Here is a 27,580-nt window from a genome sequence, read left to right as displayed (position 1 = left end):
TCAGCGACGCGCTCAAGTTTACCCTTTTGTGCACGCATCTTTTAACACGATCTGAGTGGTCCCTGAGACAAGACATCCGATCAGACTAGTGGTAGCGCACTCATCTTCGGCGCCGAAGGTTTGGGGGTCCTATCCTCGCCGAGGTATCTAATTTTTATAACTGATTATTTTGTTTTTCAATCGATCTATCACAGAAACTTGTAAGTCACCTTGTAAACATTATGATGCTAATTATTTTTTATGAATTTTTTTCTGTTTTTTTCTTATGATTATTCCACGAAAAAGATCCAAGCCCTTCAAATGAACCTCATTTTTGCATCAAATTCATAATGTTTGTGTATTCTTCTTCTTCGTATTAGGTTTGTTCATTCCTTTCATCGGTGATTAGTCAGTTCATCATTTGAACATTGTATTTTCACATCTTAGAATGTACTAGAGGCCTACGCTCCCTGGCCGCTACGCGGACCAACCCCAAGACGCCCCTAGCCCTCTATGGCACGCTTCCTAGGCCCCCATTAGTAAATTAGTAGCCCTAAGTAGAGAGCGCGGGCTGACCTATCGCGCGCAGTAGAATCCCTCCATTTTCCCTATGTCTTCTTTGTTGATTGCTCTGTCTAATAATTTAAAATTTCAGCCTGCAAGTAACCTGAGATTCAACAATCCTCTTATAACACCCCACCTTTCCCCTTCCACCTCTGACCCTCTCCGCAAGGTAGGTCTTTCCCTGCATTATCGTTTCGAGCTTATGCTTTGAAATTAAGCATTTTTATTAAACTTCGATGCTACATCATTATCAATGATCGGGGCCACACCTAATTTGACGAGGGATTTTGTTTACTTTTTAAACCCAAAAGAGAGGGTTGCAATTATTGATCCACGAATAAAAACACGAAATAATACATTTTGTCGCTCGATGACCCTGAGGCTAAAGCTCCAACTCATCCAATTCGACTCCGTGTCGAGGGTGGATCAAACATTTTGGATACACGATAACATCATGCCAGAGGCGTGAGGATGGATTTAGTGACAAGGCAAGCTCTCGCGTTCGTCATCGGGGGGGGGGGGGGGTTAACGTAGCCTCTTTCCCCTTCTCAGGGAGCCTCCCTAAATTTTTTTATTAAAAAAAATTAATTTTTTAAATTTAGATCCTCGCAACCCTCTATTTACTCTTTTTTCGGATGAAATCCGATGGAGCGTCTTGAAAAACTGTGGTTTTATTTTTTTCTCTCTTACTTATGATTTCCTTTAAGTACTCAACTTGTTTCGAATGTTCTTGAGCATTGGTGGACGGCTCCATGCTCTTAATTCCCGATTTTGCCACTAATTTGAGGTATTTCTAGTATTTATTCATCAGCGTTTAGAATTTTTTGGGTTATTTAAATTTCCTAAGAAACATCTTTCTGGGTTTAAAACATGATTGAGAATCGTCTTATTAATCACCAATTAGATCCAAGTGAGGAATATAATATAGAAATGGAGTGCACTTGCTCCGGAGAGAGCAATCGCTACCGCGACGGAAAGAGGGAACAAGATAGCGCATCGGAGGCAAAAGCAGCGCGCTGCAGTGAAGGGCGAAGAGAAGCGAGCTGCGATCACGCAGTGAAGCACTCGAACTCGGAACGTACCGTCCTCCCCGCCCGCCTTGATTCCGCCGTCAAGCAGTGCAGTGGCTCTCCGCTCAACCCATCGCAAGCGATTCTCCAGAGCCATGAGTCCGTGCTTAGGCCACGCAGCGCACTGCGCCACCTCCATCCGCTTTGCCGCTTCCCTACTTTTGCACCTTTATACGTATGTCTGTCTCTCTTTCTTTCTTTTTTTAATGCAATTTACTTACTTAATACCTTTTATCAATAATATCAAACTGTAAAACATGTAATAGGTGTAATTTTCTTATTTCTTCTGAAATCTTTGGGCGAGCAGTGATTGCTTTGCTTATCCGGACCGCACGCCACTGTAGTGATCATACCCACTTCCGCAGAAGTTACAAAAAAAATTGCCTATACTAGTTACACAGGTAAAAAACAAATACACTAATCATAATTTCCTTACTTAGAGCATTAAACAACTAGAAGGGACGAACCAATTCAGAACGCTCAGAACGTTCTGCTAATTTTTTTTTCTTTTTTTACTTTTGGCGAAATTGAACAGAACGGAAGACAGTAATGTGTTGAAAAAAACCACTTATTTCGGAGCCAGATTTTAGCAACGCAACCTGGTGAATTTTTTCGGCACCATAGCTGAAGAATCATCTTGACAAATCTTCTGTCATTCGTTGAATTGTCAACTACGAACCACGCGACTCATAAAAATACTTCGGGGGTTTTAAAAATCGACCATTTTTACCTTCAACTATAAAAAAAGGATTTACTTGCTTCTTAGTAGAAGAGTGTTAGGCGAGACAGCCGTAAGTGCTATCTTCCATATGCTCTCGCACCCTCGTTTGGACACACAACAAGTAAACTTTATGGTTCAAGATTGACACAGAAGGGCGCCCTTATACTGAAGAGGACAGCTGACCCCAGCTGAGGCCCTCTGACGGCAGAATAATCCATACGGCTGTTTTTTTCTGAAACAACGTCCATTTTTGCGCACTTACGACTCTCTTAAAGGTGTCGTTACTGTACAAATAAGCCGAATTAAGTTTTCTCATTGTCTGTTCAAGGTTTCTCATTGATTTTATTTCAAAGAAATTGAACACATTTTGAAAGAAACTCGATTTCTAAAATTTCAGCTTTACTGCTTTATTCCCTATCAAGGCACAAAAGATACGTACCGTCGAGAACGATGGGATCCATCGGGCTAAAATATACAATACTCAATCTCTAGACTCAAGACTTTTATACATCATGAAGGTGAATTAAGTATTTCCATTCGAGCTAAATGGAAATCTTGGAATTCGCGACTAGACTCGGCAGCTGCAGTAAAGAAATATTGCAACACAACTCAACTCACTCATGCTTGTCGATGGCCGCTGCCGATGAAGAGCTATCAAACAATTCGACGGAGCGGATCAGGCCCCTCTTCAATCAATGCCAATCAAATTTGAGTTCTCTTGCTCCAAATTCTCGCTCGTTTCCTCACCCTTTCACCACCCCCCCCCCCCCGAACACTTCGCGCCCTCAGAGGTCTGCTTCGCGGGTCCCCATGAGTTAAATTTCCAAAATCGAATGGAGCGGGCTCATCGAGGGACTGTCACCGTCACTGATCTTGACCGCAAAAATTATGGAAAACGGCCCAGTGAAACGCTAGAATGAACTTTGAGAAAACATGAAAATTTAGGTGGTCAGGAAGCATATAGTAATGATCGGAGACTTTTCATCCTCTTATTGCTCTCTTGGAGGTCATTTAGGTTTCAGAATCTTGCACATAAAAACTGCTGGTGTTTAATATGGTTTCTCTACGAAGACTTTCATGTTAGTCGTTAGCCAATACGGGGAGATCATTTTCCGTTAGGTGCTGCGCTCTAGTGAGCACTCTCTGAAAACTCACTCTCAATGTGCCCGCCCATCTAGATTATTCTATTATAGTAAGGGTTTAGCTGTGCTATCACATTTTTTGTACGTTCGTTTTTCGTTCAATATAAATTTCATTTTTATATTTCACACGAGGTTTTTCTTTCCGTGCAATCCGGCCTGACATTTTATTGTGAGAGGTTCGTCAATAATTTATATCAAAAATTTAAATCCATCAGTGGAACTGATGCTTATTGGTAGGAAAAAAAAAAAACAGAGAGAAGATACCTAGCGAAATAAAAACTAATGTGAGTTTTATAGAACAAACTCTGTCCTCCGAGAGTGATGTAGGATCGACCTTCCTAGAGAAGGTACTTTATAATTAGTTGATACTTTCACCCCTAAATTAAAGTTTTACGTAAACTGTATGCGATGCTCAAATAAAAAATAAAATTAATGAAATTCTCAAATAAAAAACATAAGAATACAATAATGAAAAGACGCAGATAGTCCTTTTTAGAGTACCTTTAGACAGAGTAAGGCCATTTCTGTGCCGGTTTTTCATTGGTCGCGATAAAATAGGCTGACACGATGTTCTTACAGCCGTAAACAAACAGAATCAAGATGGCTGTAATCAGCAAGCGAGTTCGAGGTTATGCGCATCTTACATTCTCATGAGATAAATGCGAATGGCGATTTAACAGTGTTTTCATATGTTTTTCATGTGTTATTGTAGATATGCTAGTTTAAATTGTTACTGCCGTATAATTGAACTTTTTGTCACATTTTAGCTTCTTATCAATGCGACGGTGAGTCGCCATCTTGTTTGTTTATTTACGGGCGTAAGAGCATCATGAAGCCTAAAAACTCGTTGACCAATCAAAAAGCGGAACAATTTTTCTGTAGTAAAAAGATACGAATGGCCCTCTATAGAGGTCTATAGAGGTACTTTAGTCCTTTTTAATTTATCCTCTTCTGAATGTATGAATTAACATGGGGCGCGGCACTGAGTAGCAAGTCACAAAAATGTGGTTCCAGAAAATATCGGTGTCCCGAAATTTTCCTTTCCCGATTTTTTCTGACAGAAAGCGGAATTTTCTGTTTGGCGGGCCGGAGCGGAGGTTTTGCACTCGGTTATAGGTACTGGGGGACTCGGATTTTTTGCTTGGGACGGATGGTAACATCACTCACGGCTCTCTTCGATCATGAAGATGGGGTGAGAGCATAATGCGTCTTTTAGTGGAATCGAAACATACTCGGTTTGATTTTTGACAGTTAATGGTTTTTTTTTTCTTCCTAACATTTTCACTTCCGTCGCCTTCTTTTTAGGTTCTGCATCTTACGTATATCTAATGAACATTTTATTTACATTAAGTATTTTATATTCTTTATTTACAATAAATTTAAAATGTAAACATTCCACTTGAACAATTTTGATCAATGTTTACATAAATACTAGCCGTTCTGGGCGCGCTTCGCGCGTCCGTCACGGTGGGCCAGGGGGCGCGCCATGTGCCCCCTAGACCCCCGGTCACTCGCTGCGCGAGTGACGTTTAGCTCGCTCCACCAGCCATTTTTCTAAATAGTTGGACGTTTGATCGATGATGTATCCAGTTTGGAGACCCTCAAGACAAAAATGATTTTGTCACAGAACCTTGCTACCGGAGCGTGCCATAATTTGCACATTCATAAATATACTAGCTGCTCCGGGCGCCCTACGGGCGCCCTCCACAGCTAGCAATGGTGGTGCAGTGGCTTAATTGGAATCGGAGCAATTAGTTGAATCTGTTTAATAATGATGAATAAAATGTCTGTAACGATACGTGTTGTTAGCAATATGCAATACTACAGTTAATAAGTCAGGGTCAGTCAAGCCGCAAAGAATAAGATGCCAGGATATCAAGAGGCTGTGAAGCGGAGCAGCCGAGGGATGGCGACGGAATGTGGGTGGCGAATGACGAACTGACGAACGACGATGCGACCCAAACCTCCTTCTTTGAGGTTGGTGGGAGGAAAGCTAGACGAAAGAAAACGGAGATAGCCGAAAGAAAGTGGTGAAACGGGTGGCTGAGACCCTAGAGGGGGGGGGGGGGTATCTAGGGACTGGCAAGCAGGTAGCGGCCGGATGACCGCTCGAAACAGCTGAACTTTACTCGTCGATAAAAGTAAGAAAATTTGAGAAAATCGAAAAAACAATTACAGCCTGCAAATTTACAGATCAGAAGCTTTCATTTAAAAAAACCCCATGCAAATCGGTCCGGTGGTTCTCTCAAAGTTAATATCCCAAAATGCGGACGTTAGTCTGAATAAATGGGAGAAAATTTGAGCCCAGCTAAACTTCACTCGTCGATAAAAGTAAGACAATTTGAGAAAATCGAAAAAACGATTACAGCCTGCAAATCTACAGATCACAGACTTTCATTTAAAACAAAAATCATGCAAATCGGTCCGGTGGTTCTCTCAAAGTTAACGTCCAAAGATTCGGACCTCCGTTTTAATGCATCGAAGAAAATTTAAGAAAATTATGAGAGAAAATTTGAGAAAATCGAAAAAACGATCACAGCCTGCAAATCTACAGCTCAGGGGCTTTCATTTAAAAAAAAGATCACGCAAATCGGTCCGGTGGTTCTCTCAAAGTTAATGCCCCAAGATTCGGAACTTTGCATTTTAATATATAGGATGGAGAAAAAGCAATAATGGGGATCGATCATTTCTTTAAAAACGCATTTGACTAGGACTTCAGTCTATCGGGGGGAGGAAAGTGACAACCGTGGATCTCTCCCCGCGATTTGACTCGCTGAAGTAGCAAAAGTTCATATTTACTTCATAAGAAGATCATCGTTGGCGTGGGAGTCTAAAAACTACTCAACGAAAGGATTGTTCGAGATCTGAATTGCTATAAGCCTACTTGTGTTTTTCTCTTATACAGTGGATATAGCCGACAGTCGTAACAACCGACATTTGAATTTTTACGCACTTTTTTACCGTCGCTGGAAATTCATGAGTGGGAGATGCGTCATTGAAATATGGCTCTCAATACTTGCACTGCTGTAACTTCTCTTATCTATCTTGTGTTTTCTTTTACATTTTTAATATAAAATAATCGACTAGCTTTCACCCTTATTATTATAAACTTCGAAAAAATTAAAAGTTTGTAGATACACCAAATTTTAATTTAAGTATTCATTAATTTTTTTAAACAATATTTTTGTATAAATTTTGTTTGAAACCTTTTATATTTTTTATCAAAAAACTTTACACACTTTAAAGTTAAAATTGTTTTCGGGAAAAGACCCAATGAAAAAACCAAAAATGAGTTAATTTGAAAAATAGTCCGTAATTTTCTTCTGTTTGACTTGAGTATTTATGTACGCCATTTGCATGGAATTATGGACCGAATTTAATGAGTTTGCAAGAGCCGAGTTGTGCCATTTATTCCAGGTATTTAAATTCTTACTAGTTCCCTCTTTTCCACATTATAAAAAATCCTTTTGCGGTGCGTTTATCAATCAAGCAACACCAAAACAAAGCCGCTGTAACCGATAACAGGACCCTAAATTCCGCGGAAACTCCGTCGCTATGACCGATATGTCACTATAACCGACGTCGGTCGTTATACGCGATATCCATTGTAGTTTCATTACATGTAAATTTCTCTGATTTTTTTTTGTTTTATTTTCTTTGATTTGCACCGATAATTTTATCCTCATTTCATTTCCTAACCATTCATTTTTTCCTCTTTTGTAACATCTGTGTCCATTTACAATTATTATATTAAAAAAGCTTTCCCTAGAATACATTTGATGCTTCAAACGGAATCAATTTGTTTTCATGACATTTCCGGCTAAATCATAGGTTTTCTCAGGAAGGCAGCCTCTCGTCCCCCCGAGACTCTACTGATGCTAGATAAGTTGCTTTTTCAGCTCTTTCCCAGTTTGAGCCCATGTAAAATATTCACATTTATTGCACTATCTGGCAACCTTACCGGACTCGAATACAAGGTGGGTGGGGAAAAGAGGCGGGGAAGGGACACTTCCACTCGAGTGAAATAGAAAAGTTGGAATAGACTAAAAGGTGAAATCCTTCCACTCTTACATTAATGAAAATGATGATATGATGTAGGACACTGCCGCTAGAGATCTTCTTCTGGTTTAAGGAGAGTCCAGTGTCCACATCTTGAATCGATCGGGACAGTTTGGAGCTGAAGGTACCTACTCCACATGAAAGTGGTGACTTTCTGACGAACACATTGTCAGGCCGACAGTGAAGGCGGGCATATTTTAATTGCGGAGTCGCTTGGAGGAGCTCTGTTTTGACGCAACGGAAGATGCCCGACACTCAGCAAACGGTTTTAATTGTCGAAAGAATGGTTCAAAGCGCTGATAAACGGTACCATTTCGCCGAAGGCCGTACATCTGATCTGAGGCGATAGCCGACAATGACAAAACGAATCACCAAGACTCAACAAAGAACGAAAGTCGCTGAAACCAAATCGTCATTTTGTCGTGGATATTGTCACTCTGAAAAAGATAATCCTTACACAAAACATTGTGACATTTTGACACTTTCGTTAAAGGGCAGCCTTGTGTTTGGTGAGATCGAGGGGGACTCCTGTGGGCCAAGAGCCCTCCTATCAAATTGGGGAAAACCAACCGGGCTCCCGTTATGCTGGCCAGGGGAGTGTCTTGGAAGGAAAACAATTTGGGAAAGATTTGGAGCCTCATTGAAATACTTTGTGAAACACAATGTCATTAGGTGTGTTGGAATTTTTTAGCCAACGTGCGTTAAAAATCAGCATGAAGCTGAAAATCCCATCAAAGAGGGAAAGTGCTTAAAGCACAATTTTCATTCAAAGAGATACGCTGTTTGGTGCGACACTAGTGACGACCATTCAGGAAGGCAACTGCAGACGTGTTCCGGCCTTATTGGGTCAATCCTCATAGTGCAGCGCAGCCTCCTGAATTTCCTGCTGCTCGGAGAGGTCGTCCGTCGGAATGGTCGTTACTAGTGTTGCACCAAACAGAGGAACTCTTTGAGGAAAAAATGGGCTCGTATGAGCTTTTTTCCTCTGTATTGAGATTTTCAGCTTTAAGTATGCTAATTTTTAACGCACGTTGGGTAAAGAGAGGAATCCGTCGCCGAATTCTCGATGTTTACCGAGGGACCAACTTATTAAAAAACTAAGTAGATTTCTCAACAGCACGAGTGTCAACACGAAGATGCCACTCGTACCGTATAAGAGAGCAAAAATCAGGGAGACAGCCCAGAAGTCAACACGACAAGTCGTATTGCGAAGCCTTCTGTGCTGAGGTCATCCCAGGTGAAACGTACTTGATAAAATGATAGTGAACCAATCGATATGCAGGTGAAGTTGAAGTTTATTTTGAGGAATACAAACAATCTGCGATGTTTGTATCGTTGCCTCAAGAGATAGACCTCACGAGAAAGTTTTCCGCATTTGACGGAGTCGCAAGAGCGTGAGGTTGATTCGGAGCGAAGAGCTGACGAGGACTAACGCGGCTCTCTCAACTGATTTTACTCCAAGGGATGCACCGCATCTCGCGCCGCACATGCGCAGTGGAGTCCTCAAGACAAGCGGGGGTGGTGAAGAGAGAGAGAGAGAGAGCAACGTTGGATGAGGTAGTGAGAGCGAGAAGAAATGCAGAGCCGAGGGTTGAAGATTAGAGAGAGATAGACACATACATACGTGAGAGAGGAGCGAGAAGGATAGCGACATGTGATCCATGCAAGGGGAAGCGTGCAGGAGGCTATTCATTTCAGTTGAAAGATAAAGAGAAAGGTCCATTCTTTCCTTTTAGAAAGAGTGCTACGAGAAAAAAAGGGGGCAACGACACAACATTCGATGACTTATGCTAATAAGAAAAATATTACAAAAATGACTTAAAATTAAAGTTAAATACCCAACATTGGGTAAAAAATTCCAACTTACCGTCCTACGACCCGTGCGTCTACTGCAATCAGTTTGCGTAAACACAATGTCTTGAAATATTTCACAGTTTTCAGAGACAAGTGTATGCAACCCGCACAATCTATGCACAACCAAATAGGTTACATGAAAAATTTCCAAATTTTTTCCCATTTTAAGGTTTCCCCCTTCAAATGAGCCATTGAACACACTATAATGAAGAAGTAACTGGACTTTGTTGAGTTATGATAGAAAAAGAAGAAGGGAGGCTAATTCAGTTCTGTAAGTGGGGTTCTAGATCTTATCGTTCTAGTCCTGAGGTTTATGATTGTCTCAAAAAGAGGCAAAAATATGGAATTGCAACGTTGCGGATGCAGAGTACCTAATGGATTAGCTAATTAGAGACAAACTCTAGCAGTAGTATCACTAGTGGCTAGAGCTGCAGCGACTTAATGATGAGAACGGAAAGCTGACAACACTGGAAAGACAGTGTCCTTACATAGTATTGGCTAGGAAAACTTAGCATTCAACAACAAACTTGAATATGGAACACAGTTTTCATCGTAATATAGCATTGAAGTTGAAAATCTGTGGCAAAAAGCACTCTTTACCAAATCATTCCAGTTTGTCTTGAAAAATGAACACCCTGATCAGGATCGTATTTTTGAGCTTCCCGGTTCTTCCTACCATCGCTTGTTTTGGTGGTACGAGAGGTTACAATGAATGCTGGCTGCAAGAGGAACAAGTTTTGCAGAGTCACAAAAAGGAATGGAGAGATTGCTCATGTCCAAGTACCTAAAAATATGATGAAACTAAAATTGTACTCACTGAATTTTGGTCACTACTATCGTGAGCTAATGCATCTCGAGTATCATTAGGAACTATCACAGGATTTCCTCTGCCATCTTGAAGCGTTTCTTCTGCTACTACGGCTTCTGGACTACTGCTAAATACTGGATATAATTCGGTTGGACCTGATCCACTACCGGTTACTTCCGTCGTAATTATATCTTGGCACATTGTGAGGGCGATCTGCAAAAGAAAAAGAAAAAAGGATAACTGTCATTTCTGTCCTCGTATAACATGTCCCTGATCCTTTGTAGCTGAGTTTGATTTTCATCTCTCAAAAAAACATTTAAACAAGGAAATAAAATGGCCAAGCACCTGTACCGGGTTGTCCGAAAGTCAGCTTTCCACTTCTGTGACTTTTTCCTTGTTGACACCGCAATTTGAAACTTCGGAGATGTTCCTAGATCTAAAGTTGCAACTTTTTGGTCCTCCCCAAAATTTTGGATGGTGGTGCCCCCCTCCAAGGGAGGTCGACGCAACTTCTTTCCAAATGACAACCCCCTTTTTGGGACCCTTCATTCAAACGATAATAAAAAAGAAAAATTTTGTCGCAATCCGCAGGTTGTATGTCGATTTTTCACAAAATGGCGGCCGGTCAAAGTTGAAGATAACGAAAATTTGGCATCTCCGTCTTTGCCGACGGACCGGGCGATATCCTGAGGTTTCTTGGAACGAGAGAAGCTATTCTGGCATTAATTTTTTGGAAAATTTAGTCATTTTCAAAATGGCGGCAGTCAAAATGGCAACTCAGACCGGGCTCAAATAGATATTTAGACTGCTTATCGGTGAAGTTGCATGAAGCTTGGCGTCCGGGGGTACTTCGGCACGAAAAAAATATTTCATTGGATAATTTAAATTCTGAATAACTTCAAAATGGCGAGAACTTGGTATTACGGACGTTTACTGATGAATTCGCGTGAGACTTAGTGCCCTTGTGGTTTCTGGCCCGGAAAATTGACTCTTTCACAATTTTGAAATGCTAAATACTTCAAAAATGGCGGCCGAGTCACATGCGAATCAAGCAGTAAACGTCCATTACACTAAGTTTCCACCTTCTGAAAATTATTCATGCCAGATTCCCATTATCTTCAACTATGACCGGCCATTATTTTGTAAAAAATCAACATTTTGACCCGCGAATTGCTTCAAAATTTTTCTTTATTTTTGTATTTCGCATGAGGGACCCCAAAAAGGGGGCTGCCATTTGAAAAACAAAGTTCCCCCCCGACCCCCTTGGAGAGAACTGCCCTCCAAAATTTTGGGAATCAAAAAGTTAATACAGACCTAGGAACATCCTCAAAGTTTCCAATTTCGAAATCAGTTTGGAAAAAAGTTACAGGGGTGGTAGGTAGGTGATTTTTGCATAACTGTGTATAAAGATTGAATTATACAGGGTGTCCCAGACCACCCGCACCAGACTTTTTTCTCGATTGTAATAGGTTGCACGAAGTCAGGGACCGCGGAGTTGAATAAAGAATCAACCCTATGGAATCTGAATTTCGTGGTAACGGAACCTCCCCTCCCCCCCCCCCCCCGGCCCTCAAAGGGTAAAAGGGAGGTCACGATCCTAAAAGTAGGGGTTCCCGACCAATTTGATATTTAATTGCATTAGAATTGATAAGCAAAGAAAATCCACAGTAGATTGAACCCTAATCCAAAATCGGCCCACCCTATGCCCAAAAATGACACCGTGAGGTGCGGGACAGTAACCCTCCTTTATAATTTCTCTTTGGTTGCAAAAATGATGTAGAGTCTCCGGGGAAAAATGGCAACCCAAGTAATTGATCCCAAGGAATCCGAATTTTATTGCCCCGAGGGGTCCCTAGTCCTTCGGGAATAAACAAGGGAGCTCGATTTTAAAAGTCAAGGCTCCTTTCCGAATCGCAAATTGATTGCATCCAAACTGAAGAGTGCAACAAATTTAAACCATAATTGATCCCCAAGTCTATAAGCTCACCCATTCAACGCCCAAAAATAACTCTCCATAAAAAGGGGTCCGATGTTTCCTCAAAAAATTGCTATTTGGTCGCAACATCGACGTAGATTCTTCGGAAAAAATTGGTATCCTAAGTAATTGACATGAAGAATGGTCAGGGAAGCTCCGAAACCATGGAATTCAGGTTTCTTGGTTTCAATTACCTAGGATACCACCATCTACCCTGCACAGGGGCTGGGTGTAATTTTGCAGGTTATATTGCTCTAGCAATATTGTCCACGTAACATGATTGCAATGTTGCTGCAATATTTCATGACAACATCACTAAGAACTACTTTCGGAAACGTTGCCAGGAACTTACAATGACATTGCACAATAACATCACCCGCAAACATTATTTAGCAATATCTCAATAATATTTCATGAAAAAATTGCGCACAATATTGCTGCGTCATATTTTAGAAACGTTACTAAAAACATTACAATAACATCAGATTGCAAACTTATCCGTCATTTTTATTCAGCAACATCACCATATCGTGACTATTTGAGTATTTTAAAATATTTTGTTTTTATCACTTTATTGATTTGAATCTATTTTATTTTATTATTTTAATTTTTTGGATCTATTTTTCTATTTTTTATTTATTTGAAATTATTTCATTTCATTTTTTTCATCTCTTTCATTTTTTGTTTTCGCCGTTATAAATGTGCATTTACAAATAAAATAAATTATTATTATTATTTTAATTCATTTATTGTATACATTGTATACAAACTTACATTGCATTTTTTTCTGAATCTATTTCATGTTATTTATTTTTTAAATCTAATTCATTTTACTTTATTTTTTTAATCTATTTTATTTTATTGTATATTTTAAACCTATTTTATTTAATTTTTTCTTTTTAATCTTTTTTATATTATTGTATGCTTTTTAATCTATTTAATTTTATTGTATTTTTTTAACTCATATAATTTATTTCAATCAATTTAATTTTATTTTTTTTAAATTTATATTATTTTATTTTTTTAAATCTGTATTATTTTTTTTTTTGAATCTATATTATTTTTAATTTTATTTTCTATCTATTTACTATTTTTTATCTTTTTTTATTGTTTTATCCCTTTTTCAATTTTTTTTATCTATTTTTAATTTTTTACATATTTTATTTATTGTTTTATGTTAAAGAGGGTTATTCAAAATCGGCGATTTTACCCTACGCTTGGATTTTGCCCGGAGTTGGATATGTTGTTCCCTGTCACAAGACACGCCTTTTTCCGGCATTGACAAGTTCACCCGAAATTTTTCCCGCGCGCTACAGCGTTGCCAAGTTGAAAACAGGCAAATTCCGTAAGTGGCATCAAAATTGAGCTATGAAGTTGCGGTTTTAACGAAAATTCTCTAAAAATTACGCACTTTTAGGAAATGACCATGTTTTTAATGTCGCATTAATTTTAACATGCATTATTGCCAAATTTCCGATTTTTAAATTCGACAAATGTTACATATCCGCAAATACCCAAAAAGGCCATCTTCAAATTTGAATAAAAAGTTGTCTAATCGATAGTTCGTTCGATTTCACATCCATCGATATATTATAGCTCGCTGGAAAACTTTTGGTTCGCGAGATATCATCATTTTTGTGAACAGCTTTATGGAGCGACGACGCTTTTTGAGTCCGGGCGGATAGAAATTTTAGCCTCCAAAAACACCGGGTAGCATTAATTCCATGGTTTCCTATGTAATTTTTGGCGCTGAATCCGAGTTTGACCATTTCATAAAAAAAATTGTCACCAAGATGTTGCCAAATTTGGCAAAAATTGCTTAAAATCGGCCTTTTTGGCGGATTATAGCCTGTGACTTGCCAGGAGTTGATCCCACGACAAAATTGGTTATTTCCACAGTTAAAACTCGTTAAACTATCTACAAGCTGAGTCAAATTCTTTCTGCTCACGGTAAAATTAAACGCGCGACAAGCAGCAAACTGAAAAAAGACACCAAAATTGGCGCTTTTTGCGGTTTTTGTCGTAAGTTTCTTGTTTTCTGATTAAGAGAATGTTTCTTAGGAAAATCTGAATTCCACCGAGTGTAACGACAAACTATTGTATTGTTACATAATATATAGATAAAGAGCCGCTTTAACAGCGGTCTCTCGGGCCCGCGACGCCTAACCGCCATAGTCCCTTGTCCACCCACAGGTCCTCAGTAATTTGGAGCGCCCTTGTTCCTTTATAAGCCCCTTATTGTCCTTTCCTTGGCGTCTTCTTCAGTTTGGTGTCGTTACTTTTTTCTATTAAACTCCATTATCTCAGAATTATAAAATAAAATTGTATACTAAATATAGGGTAATGAATAATAACGGTCAAATACCGCCAAAATTCAACGATTTGTACGTAATTTTGGCAATATTGCAATGCGTCTTGTCTTGTTTTAATGAAGTCAGTCTGAGGAGTACATTTTATTCATTAATTTTTAGCAGAAAATTTTCCATTATTGTTTCAAAATGTGGTTTATTGACACGATTCGATAAAACTCACTATTTTATGAATTTTTCCTCTCTGAACTAAATACCCTAATTATTAGTATATATCTAAGTTGAAAATTAAATTATTCTACGGAGGTGTATTATTTTGCAAGAGAGATACATTTATAAAATTTAAAAATAAGAGGTGAACAAAGAATATAGGACAATTATCGAAAAAACCAGCGAAAATTAAAGTATTTTGTTTAAGCTTGGCAACATTGGAATATGTTCGATCTTATTTTATTGTTCAATTTTATTAAATTCTGCTCATGTTGTTCATTAGTATAGTCAAGAAACATTCTCTTAATCGGAAAACAAGAAACTTACGACAAAAACCGCAAAAAAGCGCCAATTTTGGTGTCTTTTTTTCAGTTTGCTGCTTGTCGCGCGTTTAATTTTACCGTGAGCAGAAAGAATTTGACTCAGCTCGTAGATAGTTTAACGAGTTTTAACTGTGGAAATAACCAATTTTGTCGTGGGATCAACTCCTGGCAAGTCACAGGCTATAATCCGCCAAAAAAGGCCGATTTTAAGCAATTTTTGCCAAATTTGGCAACATCTTGGTGACAATTTTTTTATGAAATGGTCAAACTCGGATTCAGCGCCAAAAATTACATAGGAAACCATGGAATTAATGCTACCCGGTGTTTTTGGAGGCTAAAATTTCTATCCGCCCGGACTCAAAAAGCGTCGTCGCTCCATAAAGCTGTTCACAAAAATGATGATATCTCGCGAACCAAAAGTTTTCCAGCGAGCTATAATATATCGATGGATGTGAAATCGAACGAACTATCGATTAGACAACTTTTTATTCAAATTTGAAGATGGCCTTTTTGCATGGGTATTTTGCCTTTGTATTATGCCTTTTTGCATTGTATCGTTACAAATCGCAATTTTTACTTCAATAATATCTCGATATATTGCCACCGATATAATTGCGATAACCAACCGATAAAATCGCTGTTTATCGAGATCCCTGCTACTTGTGTTGGGTGGGCCTTGTCTTCCAAGCCCTTCTTACTACAAACATTATGTCAGTGCTCCAAACTCAAAAGGTGCAGTCATTTCGAGATATCAGGGGAAAACTGCGCGTTGGCCCCTTTCATTCTAACATACCTAAATCGCAATTTTGAAAACTGCGTAACGAATAACAATCTCGTCGGTTCAAGTTTTTACCTATCTTCAATCGATTCATGTCCATCAGATAATCCATACCCTCCAAAATGATTTCCTAAAACAATATTTTGATGCTTTCATTAGAGTTGTCTTATTCAAATTAATGAAAAGTTATTTCAACGGTTATTGCTACAGTGGGGGCATTGAACTAACCAATTACGATTTACTGTCAAATTTTGCGGATATATAAAAATGGGGTTTCTAAAATATATCTTTAGAAATAACAACTAAAATTTGTGTTTCGGCTACCGTTTTATTTCTTGAAAGCTATCAACGGTGAAAACAGTATTTTGTAAAATTTGTTGGATATTTCTAAAGTAAATCACTGATGATCGCTCACTCTACATCTTCAACGAATGATTTTTAATGCAATCTAGCGAATACAAAGTGGAGAGCCAAAAACGCGAAAATAATCGAACGCAGCACGGTTATTCGCTTCGATGATACCGCGGCGAGTTTCTTCGTCGTTTGTCTTCAAAGAACTTTAGATGGAATATACCTTGATTTCCGTCTCACTGGCACCCTCGGGTGCGAGCGATATTAGCCATGACTCCATCGCATTACCGGGCGTCGCATCGTATCATAGAGATCCTCACCGCCACTCTCCCCGTTAATGGTATTATTTTCTGCTTCTTGGAGGGATAATGAACCCGGACTCTGAATCTGACGACTACAATTATTGACACTTTTTCAAGATTAAGCTCCTAGATACCGAGATCTGCCATGACTCAGGTAGCATGCTTAATTCGGGCCCGGTTGACGTTAAGCATATCGCGTAGGTATTATATCGATGGTGAAACTACCATACCACGTATATCGGAAAACTCGATTTTTCAGGAGAGCAAAAAAACTGTCTGCTTTCCTTGTTTTTGATAATTAAAAGGTAATAATTCTTGGAGATAGAGATGATAAGATGCTTTTCACCACGCCTTGAGCATTTTTGAAAATAGTCGCAACCGTGATGAAATACGGAGGAAGACCCGAGTTATGTGTTTTGCGAAGTAGGAATTGACACTATTACATCGAGATATGTGAATTTTGAATTGAGGTATTGAGCCTCTTGTTTGAAGATTTTGATCGATTTAAGGCTTAGCGAATAGTCATTTTGAACAGTGTACTTCTATTCATGCACTGAAAGCTTCTGTTGATCCTACAACTGGACCAATCATCGTATCTTTATTAATTACAATACTATTAAACGGCATGACAGACTCAGAATCGTTGCGTAGCATAAAATTGAAAGACTGATACGACCCGTACCGCAAGAAGTAGGATACTACTACTACTACTACTACTTCATACTTTCTTGAATACCTTAACACTTCTAATAAAGAAGGTGAATTTCCTTTCCCGGTGGATGAGTCGCCTTCTAATAAAAACGTATCGACGGTGAAACTACCAGACCACGTATCTTGTTTGCGGTGTTTAAAATCAATGCTCCCATTTTATTTTTGCAAATGAAAACCAGCCAATATATCATTCCTTGAAGTATTCACAGATTCTTCGTCACTCAAAGAAGAAAAATCACAGAAGATTTCAAGAATTGATGTTGAGAGGTTTTCATTTAAAAAATATAGTATGACAGGGCGTCTGCGACGTTGCAAACCGAGGTACGGGGTCCGGTAGTTTCACTGCGGCACAGTGGATCGAGATAGTAGGAGAGGTCAGACAAAATTTGGACTTTAAACGCTTATAACTCCCTAACGCTTATAACTCATCATCAGCTTATAACTCCGTTTATACCAAAATTTTAAGATCTATAAGTGGTTTCATTGGTTTCCTCGTAAAATTTTCTTCTAAAATCACCCGTTGAGATTTAAAATGTGAGCAAATAAACATCAAAATTTGCAGTTTTGGTCAAAAATTTGATATCCGACCTCTCTTATTGACTCGATCCACTCTGCGCCGACATGCTTTGCCATGCATTCAGGATGTTCCCGAAACGTACCCGATGCCGTGTGATGTCAAGAGGGTACGAAACACGACCACCATTCTTTATCCGCCTCGGTACTTCGTACTGTAGAGCGCGCCGTGTGTACGCAATAACTTCCCGCCGGCGCGAGATACGCGAGATATGTGAATTGCGAATTAGCGCTGAGATATGTGATATTTGAACTACGGTTTGGATAACTTCCTGATTTTATTCGACAAAAATATTTTGGTGGCAGATAAAGGACATCTCCTACAACTCATTTATGCAGCTAACTCAAAACCGACAAAAATCGAGAAACGTGGTATGGTAGTTTCACCATCGATATTCCATTGATACCACGAACTAACTGTTACACAGCTGAGGCCCGACTCTACCTCCTGTTGCCACGGATTTGTCCCATGCAGACCAATAATTTAAATTGTGTGTTCGTTGGGCAGATCTAGACGACAAAGGTGAAATGGCGCAGTTTTATTGGTTGGCTATATGTCTTATCGCAGCTTTGTCTTACCTAAGTCTGGTAATTGACAACACGCTGAAGGCACCTCTTGAGTTATGCCGATAGCATGTCGTCAATTCCATCCAACATAAGTACGACGAAGCAGCGATAAGACATAACCGACTAATCAAAATGCTCCATTTCACCTTCGTCATCTATGTCCACCCGACAAACACCTTTCAGTACCCGGCATTCAACCAAACATTCGACAAGCACTCTGCAGAAGATAGGTATGCAACAATGGAGAATTTGCATGCAAATTTTTTATTGCTTCATCTGAAAGTGTTGAAAGTGTTACTGATTTCACGGTATTTTTCAAAATTTTTTTCTGATATGGGAAGTAGTATAAAAAAAGATTTAAAAATGAGAAAATGCACCGACTAGTGACATCATCTGGTGGCATTTCCCATTTATAAACACACGTATTTCAGCAGGTTAGATCATTTTGTCATATCTTCTCCAATAATTGTTTAATTCGTGAACCAAGGGTATCCTCGTTCACTTTTGTAGTTTCCACTTATACACGAAATTCATCAACTTTCAGACACCTGCTAATTCTCTATTAATCTGACAACGCAGCCTCTTTCTCCGAGCCAGAAAAACAGTTGAGCCCAGATCACACGGAGGCGAAATTGAGTTGAAAATGGCACATCGGTGCTTTTGTTGAGTGTTGATGCCAGAATCTAGATTCAGTTGTGTTCACACGTCCGACTGCGAAAATAACGTGAAAATGGCGGAAAGCGGGGGAAAACGTGTAAACAAACAAAACATTTTTTTATTATAGTGAATTTCGTCGCGCTTATTTCTAGCTTTTTTTAATACGTAGGTTGTTATTTCAAATCACAAATAAGTAATGGAAATGGATGATATTCTTACGTGATAGCTGTTGCTTCCCGACTTTATCGATGATCGTGAAAATAGCGCGGGCCGCGCTATTTTCAGTAATCAACAATCATCAGCGGAATCGATGAGTCATTTTTACGAAATCGGCTGTCGTGTGATCTGGGCTTTACCCTTTTGAGACTAGAGAATACTAGGGGGCTATGCCACCAGGCCGCTACGCGGCCCAACCCCCAGTGGGCGCTTTGCTCTCTCTTCGGATCGCGTCGAAAAAAGAACGACAAAAAAAAATTAAAATATTTTCATACCCGACTTTCATTTATCTAATCTCCTTCTGGCCGGGACCAATTGGACCAAATAAGAATCAAATGAAAAAATCGGCATTTATTTCAAACTTCACGCCAAGAACGAAACGTGACAGAGAATTTCGTCGCTTTTGGATAGTCTGAAGCAAAGGACCATATCTTCGAATCACGTACCCTGCTAAAAGACCAAGAGTCAACATTTCCCGCTTAGTTCAATTTGAAATTCCCGCCATTTTTCTTTGGCGAGAATTTCAAATTTGTTCCCCCTTCCTAAGCTCTCTGGTCTACTCTTATATAAAAAACCTGGGTCTTATTTTCAAATTCTGAATACAGCGGGCTTAGCTGGGACTATCACCTGTGCATGACCGCAAAATCATGGAAATCGGCCCAGTAAAACGCTCAAACGAACTGTGACAAAAAATAAAAATTTACATTGGTTAAATGAGAAAATTCGCAACTTTATCACGTAATATAAAAAAGCCTGGGTCATATTTTCAAAATCTATGTAAAGCGAGCTCACCTAGAGATAATTTCCTGTTGACAACCGCAAAAATCTTGAAAATTGGCCCAGTAGAACGCTGGAACTAAGCGTTACCAGATATGCAAATTTAGATAAGAGGTCTCTTGGCTTATAGTATAGATCATTTGACTACACATATTTTGCAATAAGGATTTACTTAAAAAACAACATTTCATAACATTATCTGAAAAGGAATCAGAGTTTCTTGGGAAATAATATCAGATCCGTTCCTATCGAAGCAACCACATTTTGGGAAACGACGTGCGAGTGTATTTCAGAATTGGCCAACCTTTATTCAGTGACGACCAGGTACTTTTGTGGTTTCTTATTGCAAGTTTAGAAAGAAGGAACCACGCGATCACTATATATCAGGCCAACCAGGTTTCGTGAGGTCTTATGCGCCATTACCCAAAGCGCAATCGCTTCTATATAAGCCGATGAGACCTGGTATTTTTGCAACAGCTTTAAGCGAAAACGTAAAAATACTGTTACGACGGAGTCTCTAGGCCCCTTCATTTCCCAACTATTTTTCCCAGCTTCGCGTTAGGGTAGAAAAGTTGGGGTTTGGTATAAAATGAAAAAGGAAAGATCGAGTGAAGGAGCAAGCGGACTAAAGACGAATACCAACTTCAATACCTCCATCAAGTAGGTATGGTCAAAAACTGCAGATGGAAGTAGGTATTCTGAAACCAAGAGTCAGGATTCTAGTTCAAGATTTTAATTAGGTAATTAAGGAACTCGAAGTTAAATATTCACACCTACGAATATTTTTCAGAGCAGCGCTTGTCAAGCTCTTTCCAGCGTCCGCTTGCTTGGTTCACTGGTGAACTGTTCACTTTTATTTGGCTTCATTTCGCATTCTGCCACATCATTCACAACATTCAATTTTTTGAAAATTTTGTGGCTGCTGATGTGGTGCGCGTTGTCATTTTATCCGAGTGGGGCTTCTCTTAAAAACTCTGTATTAAGATTTTATCTTCAAAGCTAAATAAAATTCGAGAGCACACCGGTGAGCCTAGAAAGCGGACTAAAGAAAAACATCGATTGCAATACCTCCATCAAGATGTCAGAAACTACGGATGAAAGTTTCCTGAAACCAAAGGATTAGTTGATATTCAAGATAATTCCAGATGATAGTTGAGACCTAAGATTCTAGTTCAAGATTTTAATTAGGTAAGTAACTCAATGATAAAGATTCATATATCAACGAAAATTCTTTACAGCAGCTCTTGTCGAAACTTTTTGCTAAATTTGCTACATGTGAAAACTATTTCGGTCGGTTTCGGTTGTGAATATTATTGGTTCGCAAGGCAAATCACTCACTCGAAAGAACCTCTGTGGAAACTTCTGGTAATTACTTGACATTTCGGAAAATTAAAATGCAATTGAAATGAATATAGGAACTTCGTGAAAATTTATCAGTGAAATCGTGCTTTACCTCCAAATCAAAGTAAATTCTTCAGATTTTCCAGAGTAGATATTGAGGGAAAAAGTGTGGTAACCAAGTGAAAGTACGAGACTATTTGAGCCAGAATGAGAATTTTCATGGGTCCAGATTGCATGTACCTATCTTACCTAAAAAGAAGTCTCATCACACGAAAAAATACAATAATGCGACACGGCCGCGGTCGCATTTGCGTTTTTGCCCCTCTTTCGGCGAAGATGTATCTTAGTCTAAAAATCTGGAGGGACAACTACTAACACCATATATGTAAAAGAAAGAGAAAGAGTAAGATTTATTCAAAAACTAGTCGTGATTAGCTCGCTTTGCGAGCTGACACGTCTAGCCGGGGAGTGCCCCTGGACCCCAGTTCTACGCTTCGCGACGAACTTGCGACTCGCTCCGCGAGCCGCCACCGCCCCGCACAGTTTTTAACATTGATGAGGAGACAACATCTATGTCTTAATCTTCTTTTTCACCAAGTTTTACAGAAATTGATGTTCTAGGAGTCCGGACCGCGTTTTCGTGCGGGGCCGCCATCTTGGATTTGGAAATGATGAAAATCTGACCAAAAATGCGAGTTTTCCGTCGAAATACACCTCCTACTACCGAATTTCACAAAAATCGATGGATCAGAAGCCGGGATAGCAATTTAGGCCACGGCCGCCATCTTGGATTTTGAGATTTTGAAAATCTAACCAAAAATTCGAGTTTCTCGTCGAAAAATACCCCTGGATACCGAGTTTCACGAAAATCAATATAACAGGAGCCGACTTAGCATTTTAGGCCACGGCCGCCATCTTGGATTTGGAAATTTTGAAAATCTAACCAAAAATTCGAGTTTCTCGTCGAAAAATACCCTTGGATACCGAGTTTCACGAAAATCGATATAACAGGAGCCGACTTAGCATTTTAGGCCACGGCCGCCATCTTGGATTTGGAAATTTTGAAAATCTAACCAAAAATTCGAGTTTCTCGTCGAAAAATACCCTTGGATACCGAGTTTCACGAAAATCGATATAACAGGAGCCGACTTAGCATTTTAGGCCACGGCCGCCATCTTGGATTTGGAAATTTTGAAAATCTAACCAAAAATTCGAGTTTCTCGTCGAAAAATACCCTTGGATACCGAGTTTCACGAAAATCGATATAACAGGAGCCGACTTAGCATTTTAGGCCACGGCCGCCATCTTGGATTTGGAAATTTTGAAAATCTAACCAAAAATTCGAGTTTCTCGTCGAAAAATACCTGAGGATACCGAGTTTCACGAAAATCGATCAAACAGGAGCCGACTTAGCATTTTAGGCCACGGCCGCCATCTTGGATTTTGAGATTTTGAAAATCCGACCAAAAATTCGAGATCCCCCGAGAAAAATACCCCCGCTTACCAAATTACACAAACATTCGTCGAAAAATACCTCCTAAAACCTTAAATTTCGTCTATAAGGCAGTGACGTCACGCAACAGGATTGAACCTGTTCGGCGCGATGCGCGTAAACAACCGCGTATCACCAATGTAATACTATATGGAGGAATAACTTTTCTCTCTTGCGGGCATCCGAGGCAGCGGATTTGAATGGGAATAATTTTAATCAACTCCTCATCACAATAGCTAAGCGTGTACCAATTTTAAAGGAAATCGCTTCGGCCAATTTTTATCTAGGGGGGGCATAGTGAGTGGGAACAGCAGCTTTATATAGAGTAACTAGTCGTGATTAGCTCGCTTTGCGAGCTGACACGTCTAGCCGGGGAGTGCCCCTGGACCCCAGTTCTACGCTTCGCGACGAACTTGCGACTCGCTCCGCGAGCCGCCACCGCCCCGCACAGTTTTTAACATTGATGAGGAGACAACATCTATGTCTTAATCTTCTTTTTCCCCAAGTTTTACAGAAATTAATGTTCTAGGAGTCCGGACCGCGTTTTCGTGCGGGGCCGCCATCTTGGATTTGGAAATGTTGAAAATCTGACCAAAAATGCGAGTTTTCCGTCGAAATACACCTCCTACTACCGAATTTCACAAAAATCGATGGATCGGAAGCCGAGATAGCAATTTAGGCCACGGCCGCCATCTTGGATTTTGAGATTTTGAAAATCCGACCAAAAATTCGAGTTTCTCGTCGAAAAATACCCCTGGATACCGAGTTTCACGAAAATCGATATTACAGGAGCCGACTTAGCATTTTAGGCCACGGCCGCCATCTTGGATTTTGAGATTTTGAAAATCCGACCAAAAATTCGAGTTTCTCGTCGAAAAATACCCCTGGCTACCGAGTTTCACGAAAATCGATATAACAGGAGCCGACTTAGCATTTTAGGCCACGGCCGCCATCTTGGATTTGGAAATTTTGAAAATCTAACCAAAAATTCGAGTTTCTCGTCGAAAAATACCGTCAGATACCGAGTTTCACGAAAATCGATCAAACAGGAGCCGACTTTAGCATTTTAGGCCACGGCCGCCATCTTGGATTTTGAGATTTTGAAAATCCTACCAAAAATTCGAGATCCCCCGAGAAAAATACCCCCGCTTTCCAAATTCCACAAACATTCGTCGAAAAATACCCCCTAAAACCTTAAATTTCGTCTATAAGGCAGTGACGTCACGCAACAGGATTGAACCTGTTCGGCGCGATGCGCGTAAACAACCGCGTATCTCCAATGTAATACTATATGGAAAAACAACTTTTCGCTCTTGCGGGCGTCCTAAGCAGCGGATTTGAGTGGGAATAATTTTAATCAACTCCTCATTACAATAGCTGAGCGTGTACCAATTTTAAAGGAAATCGCTTCGGCCAATTTTTATCTAGGGGGGGCATAGTGAGTGGGAACAGCAGCTTTATATAGAGTAATAGTCGTGATTAGCTCGCTTTGCGAGCTGACACGTCTAGCCGGGGAGTGCCCCTGGACCCCAGTTCTACGCTTCGCGACGAACATGCGACTCGCTCCGCGAGTCGCCACCGCCCCGCACAGTTTTTAACATTAATGAGGAGACAACATCTATGTCTTAATCTTCTTTTTCACCAATTTTTGCAGAAATTGATGTTCTAGGAGTCCGGACCGCGTCTTCGTGCAGGGCCGCCATCTTGGATTTGGAAATGTTGAAAATCTGACCAAAAAATGCGAGTTTTCCGTCGAAATACACCTCCTAATACCGAATTTCATAAAAATCGATCGATATCAGGAAGCGATATAGCATTTTAGGCCACGACCGCCATCTTGGATTTTGAAAATCTAACCAAAAATTCGAGTTTCTCGTCGAAAAATACCCCTGGATACCGAGTTTCACGAAAATCGATATAACAGGAGCCGACTTAGCATTTTAGGCCACGGCCGCCATCTTGGATTTGGAAATTTTGAAAATCTGACCAAAAATTCGAGTTTCTCGTCGAAAAATACCCATGGATACCGAGTTTCACGAAAATCGATATAACAGGAGCCGACTTAGCATTTTAGGCCACGGCCGCCATCTTTTGGATTTGGAAATTTTGAAAATCTGACCAAAAATTCGTGTTTCTCGTCGAAAAATACCCCTGGATACCGAGTTTCACGAAAATCGATATAACAGGAGCCGACTTAGCATTTTAGGCCACGGCCGCCATCTTGGATTTTGAAATTTTGAAAATCTGACCAAAAATTCGAGTTTCCCGTCGAAAAGTACCCCTGGATACCGAGTTTCACGAAAATCGATATAACAGGAGCCGACTTAGCATTTTAGGCCACGGCCGCCATCTTGGATTTTGAAATTTTGAAAATCCGACCAAAAATTCGAGTTTCCCGTCGAAAAGTACCCCTGAATACCGAGTTTCACGAAAATCGATATAACAGGAGCCGACTTAGCATTTTAGGCCACGGCCGCCATCTTTTGAATTTTGAAATTTTCAAAATCTGACCAAAAATTCGAGTTTCCCGTCGAAAAGTACCCCCGGGTTCCGAGTTTCACGAAAATCCGTTGAAAAATACCTCCTAAAACCTTAAATTTCGTCTGTAAGGCAGTGACGTCACGCAACAGGATTGAACCTGTTCGGCGCGATGCGCGTAAACAACCGCGTATCTCCAATGTAATACTATATGGAGAAATAACTTTTCGCTCTTGCGGGCATCCGAGGCAGCGGATTTGAACGGGAATAATTTTAATCAACTCCTCATTACAATAGCTAAGCGTGTACCAATTTTAAAGGAAATCGCTTCGGCCAATTTTTCTCTAGGGGGGGCAGAGTGAGTGGGAACAGCAGCTTTATATAGAGTAATAATAAAACATAAAACAAAAACAACATTAATCTGTCCGGCAAATTGGGATGCCCAATTAATCTGCCGGATCAGACATAAAATTGAATTCAAATAATAATAATAAAAAGGAGAGAGAAAGCGGGGGAGAAAGAGAGAGAGAGAAAAAGAAAAGAAAAGAGAGGGGGGAAAAATAAATAAATAAATAACATAAATACATTGACATAAATTAAAACTATAAAAAGACCCAAACAATGAAAACTGGAAAAAGACGCAATTATAAAAAACAGTAATTTTGTAAAGAGTAAAAAAAAAGAAGAAAGAAACTATTATTCCCATAAAAATGTGTGTTTAAGTCTGCATTATGAAGGGTTTAGAGCGATGGTATCATAGTTAAAAAGATACGAAGATCGGCCTAACAGCACGATTTTCCGCGGCATCACCACGTTCAAGCAGCTCGGACGCATCCATTAATAATTAATTTTTTTTAACAGTATCTCTTCCCCCGTTCCTTTATGACTATGTCTAAACTTCTTAAGGAGTCAGACAATATCAAATCGAAAAATTTGAAAGTGAAGACCACTCTGATTGTCAGCACCATTAGATTTAGTCGAAATGGTCGAAAATTCCACGTTTTTTCAAGGAAATTTGATGAAACAAAGCACGCTACCATGGCCTTCGACGACTTAAATCGTCCACGGACGATTAAAGTCGTCGAAGTACATACCCAGGGACAAGAAATAATTAATTACAAGATCTAAAATTAACTCTGAGACGAATAAATAGGCTTAAACCGCGAAGAAACACGATTTTTGTCCAATATTTGAACCACTTGGCAACGTGTGTGGATGGGCGACCCAAAAGTACCCTCGATTTTTTTTTTTTGCGATAATCTTCCATTTTAGACCAAAACGCAACTTTTCTACCCTAACGCGAAGCTGGAAAAAATAGTTGGGAAATTTTGATGGGACCTAGCCCGGAAAACATTCCCGAAAGTTACTTACCTACTTTCGTTTCTTCATAATCCGTCCTCAGGTGATCATGAGAGATTAAGGGACCAGATCTGCCACTAAATTGAACTGCCACATGGTCTGTGTCTTGGAGAAGCAAGTATTATCGTAATGCACAAGTTAACCCCAGCTTCACCGCCCTTTAAATGATTAGACACCTGTTTAAAATGTCCCATGCGTGCATGAGTCCCCATTCATGGGAATTTCATGGGGGACCTATAGAAGCTCATGGGTACCCCTGGGGAAACCCGGGATGCCCAAGGGGAAGACTAGGGTTCTCATGAGGAAGACCGGGGATGCCCATGGGGGAAACAACCTGCTCATGGGAAATACCGGGGAGCTCACGTGGGCCTAAGGATTTTTTTTTTTTGTTGGGGGAGGGGGACAAATTACCATCTGCTGAGTGGGACTATTTTGACAGGGATACCGTTACACCAACACACGAATTACTGACAGGGACTCTTTCTGACTCGTATTTAAAATACACATAGTTTACGAGTTTTTCTAGGTTTTTTTCATTTCGATCGGGCTCCTCACCACAGGGGTACGCGTACCCCATCAAAACTCTCGTGCAAGGCATAGGGTATACCAAAGACATAAAGACGGAGTGCTCGTATCTAAATGCACGGGGAAAAAGTGAAGCCTGGTTTGGCGCTGGGTGCTTGTGTGAGTGTGTAAATGAGCGCGGGAATCCATAGCGGCAAACAGAAATTTGATTTGAACGTGTCCTCTTGATTTTTCCACATTTCTTCTTCGAAACGTATTTTAAATGCCTAAAACGAATATATGAAGAAAGTTGGGGCTGCGACTTTTTATAATACACTTACTTTTTCTTGGTAACAGGCAGTAATCTCAGATAAAGTTAGTTTTTCTTCTACTCATGGTAGTCCTGCTGGTTCAAACAGGCCGTTACAGTCTTAGGTGACCGTTACTCCCAAATGAAATT

At 39.9% G+C, this 27,580-nt stretch overlaps 1 protein-coding gene across 4 annotated transcripts in view; it reads right to left on the bottom strand.

The window, feature by feature from the left end:
- LOC109037048 (uncharacterized) overlaps positions 1–27,580 on the bottom strand; it is a 258,003-nt gene that overhangs the window by 109,307 nt on the left and 121,116 nt on the right. For all 4 annotated transcript variants that reach the window (XM_019051543.2, XM_019051541.2, XM_019051542.2 and 1 more), the window contains exon 3: positions 10,207–10,410. In XM_019051543.2, coding sequence (XP_018907088.1) covers positions 10,207–10,398 — 192 coding nt within the window. In that variant the 5' untranslated portion in view covers positions 10,399–10,410. The remainder of the gene's footprint in view (positions 1–10,206; positions 10,411–27,580) is intronic.

Source organism: Bemisia tabaci, chromosome 2, assembly GCF_918797505.1.
Source record: "Bemisia tabaci chromosome 2, PGI_BMITA_v3".
NCBI classification, from domain to species: domain Eukaryota; kingdom Metazoa; phylum Arthropoda; class Insecta; order Hemiptera; family Aleyrodidae; genus Bemisia; species Bemisia tabaci.
The sequence above is the reverse complement of the archived record's forward strand: the minus strand, read 5'-3'. Positions and strand labels throughout refer to the sequence as shown.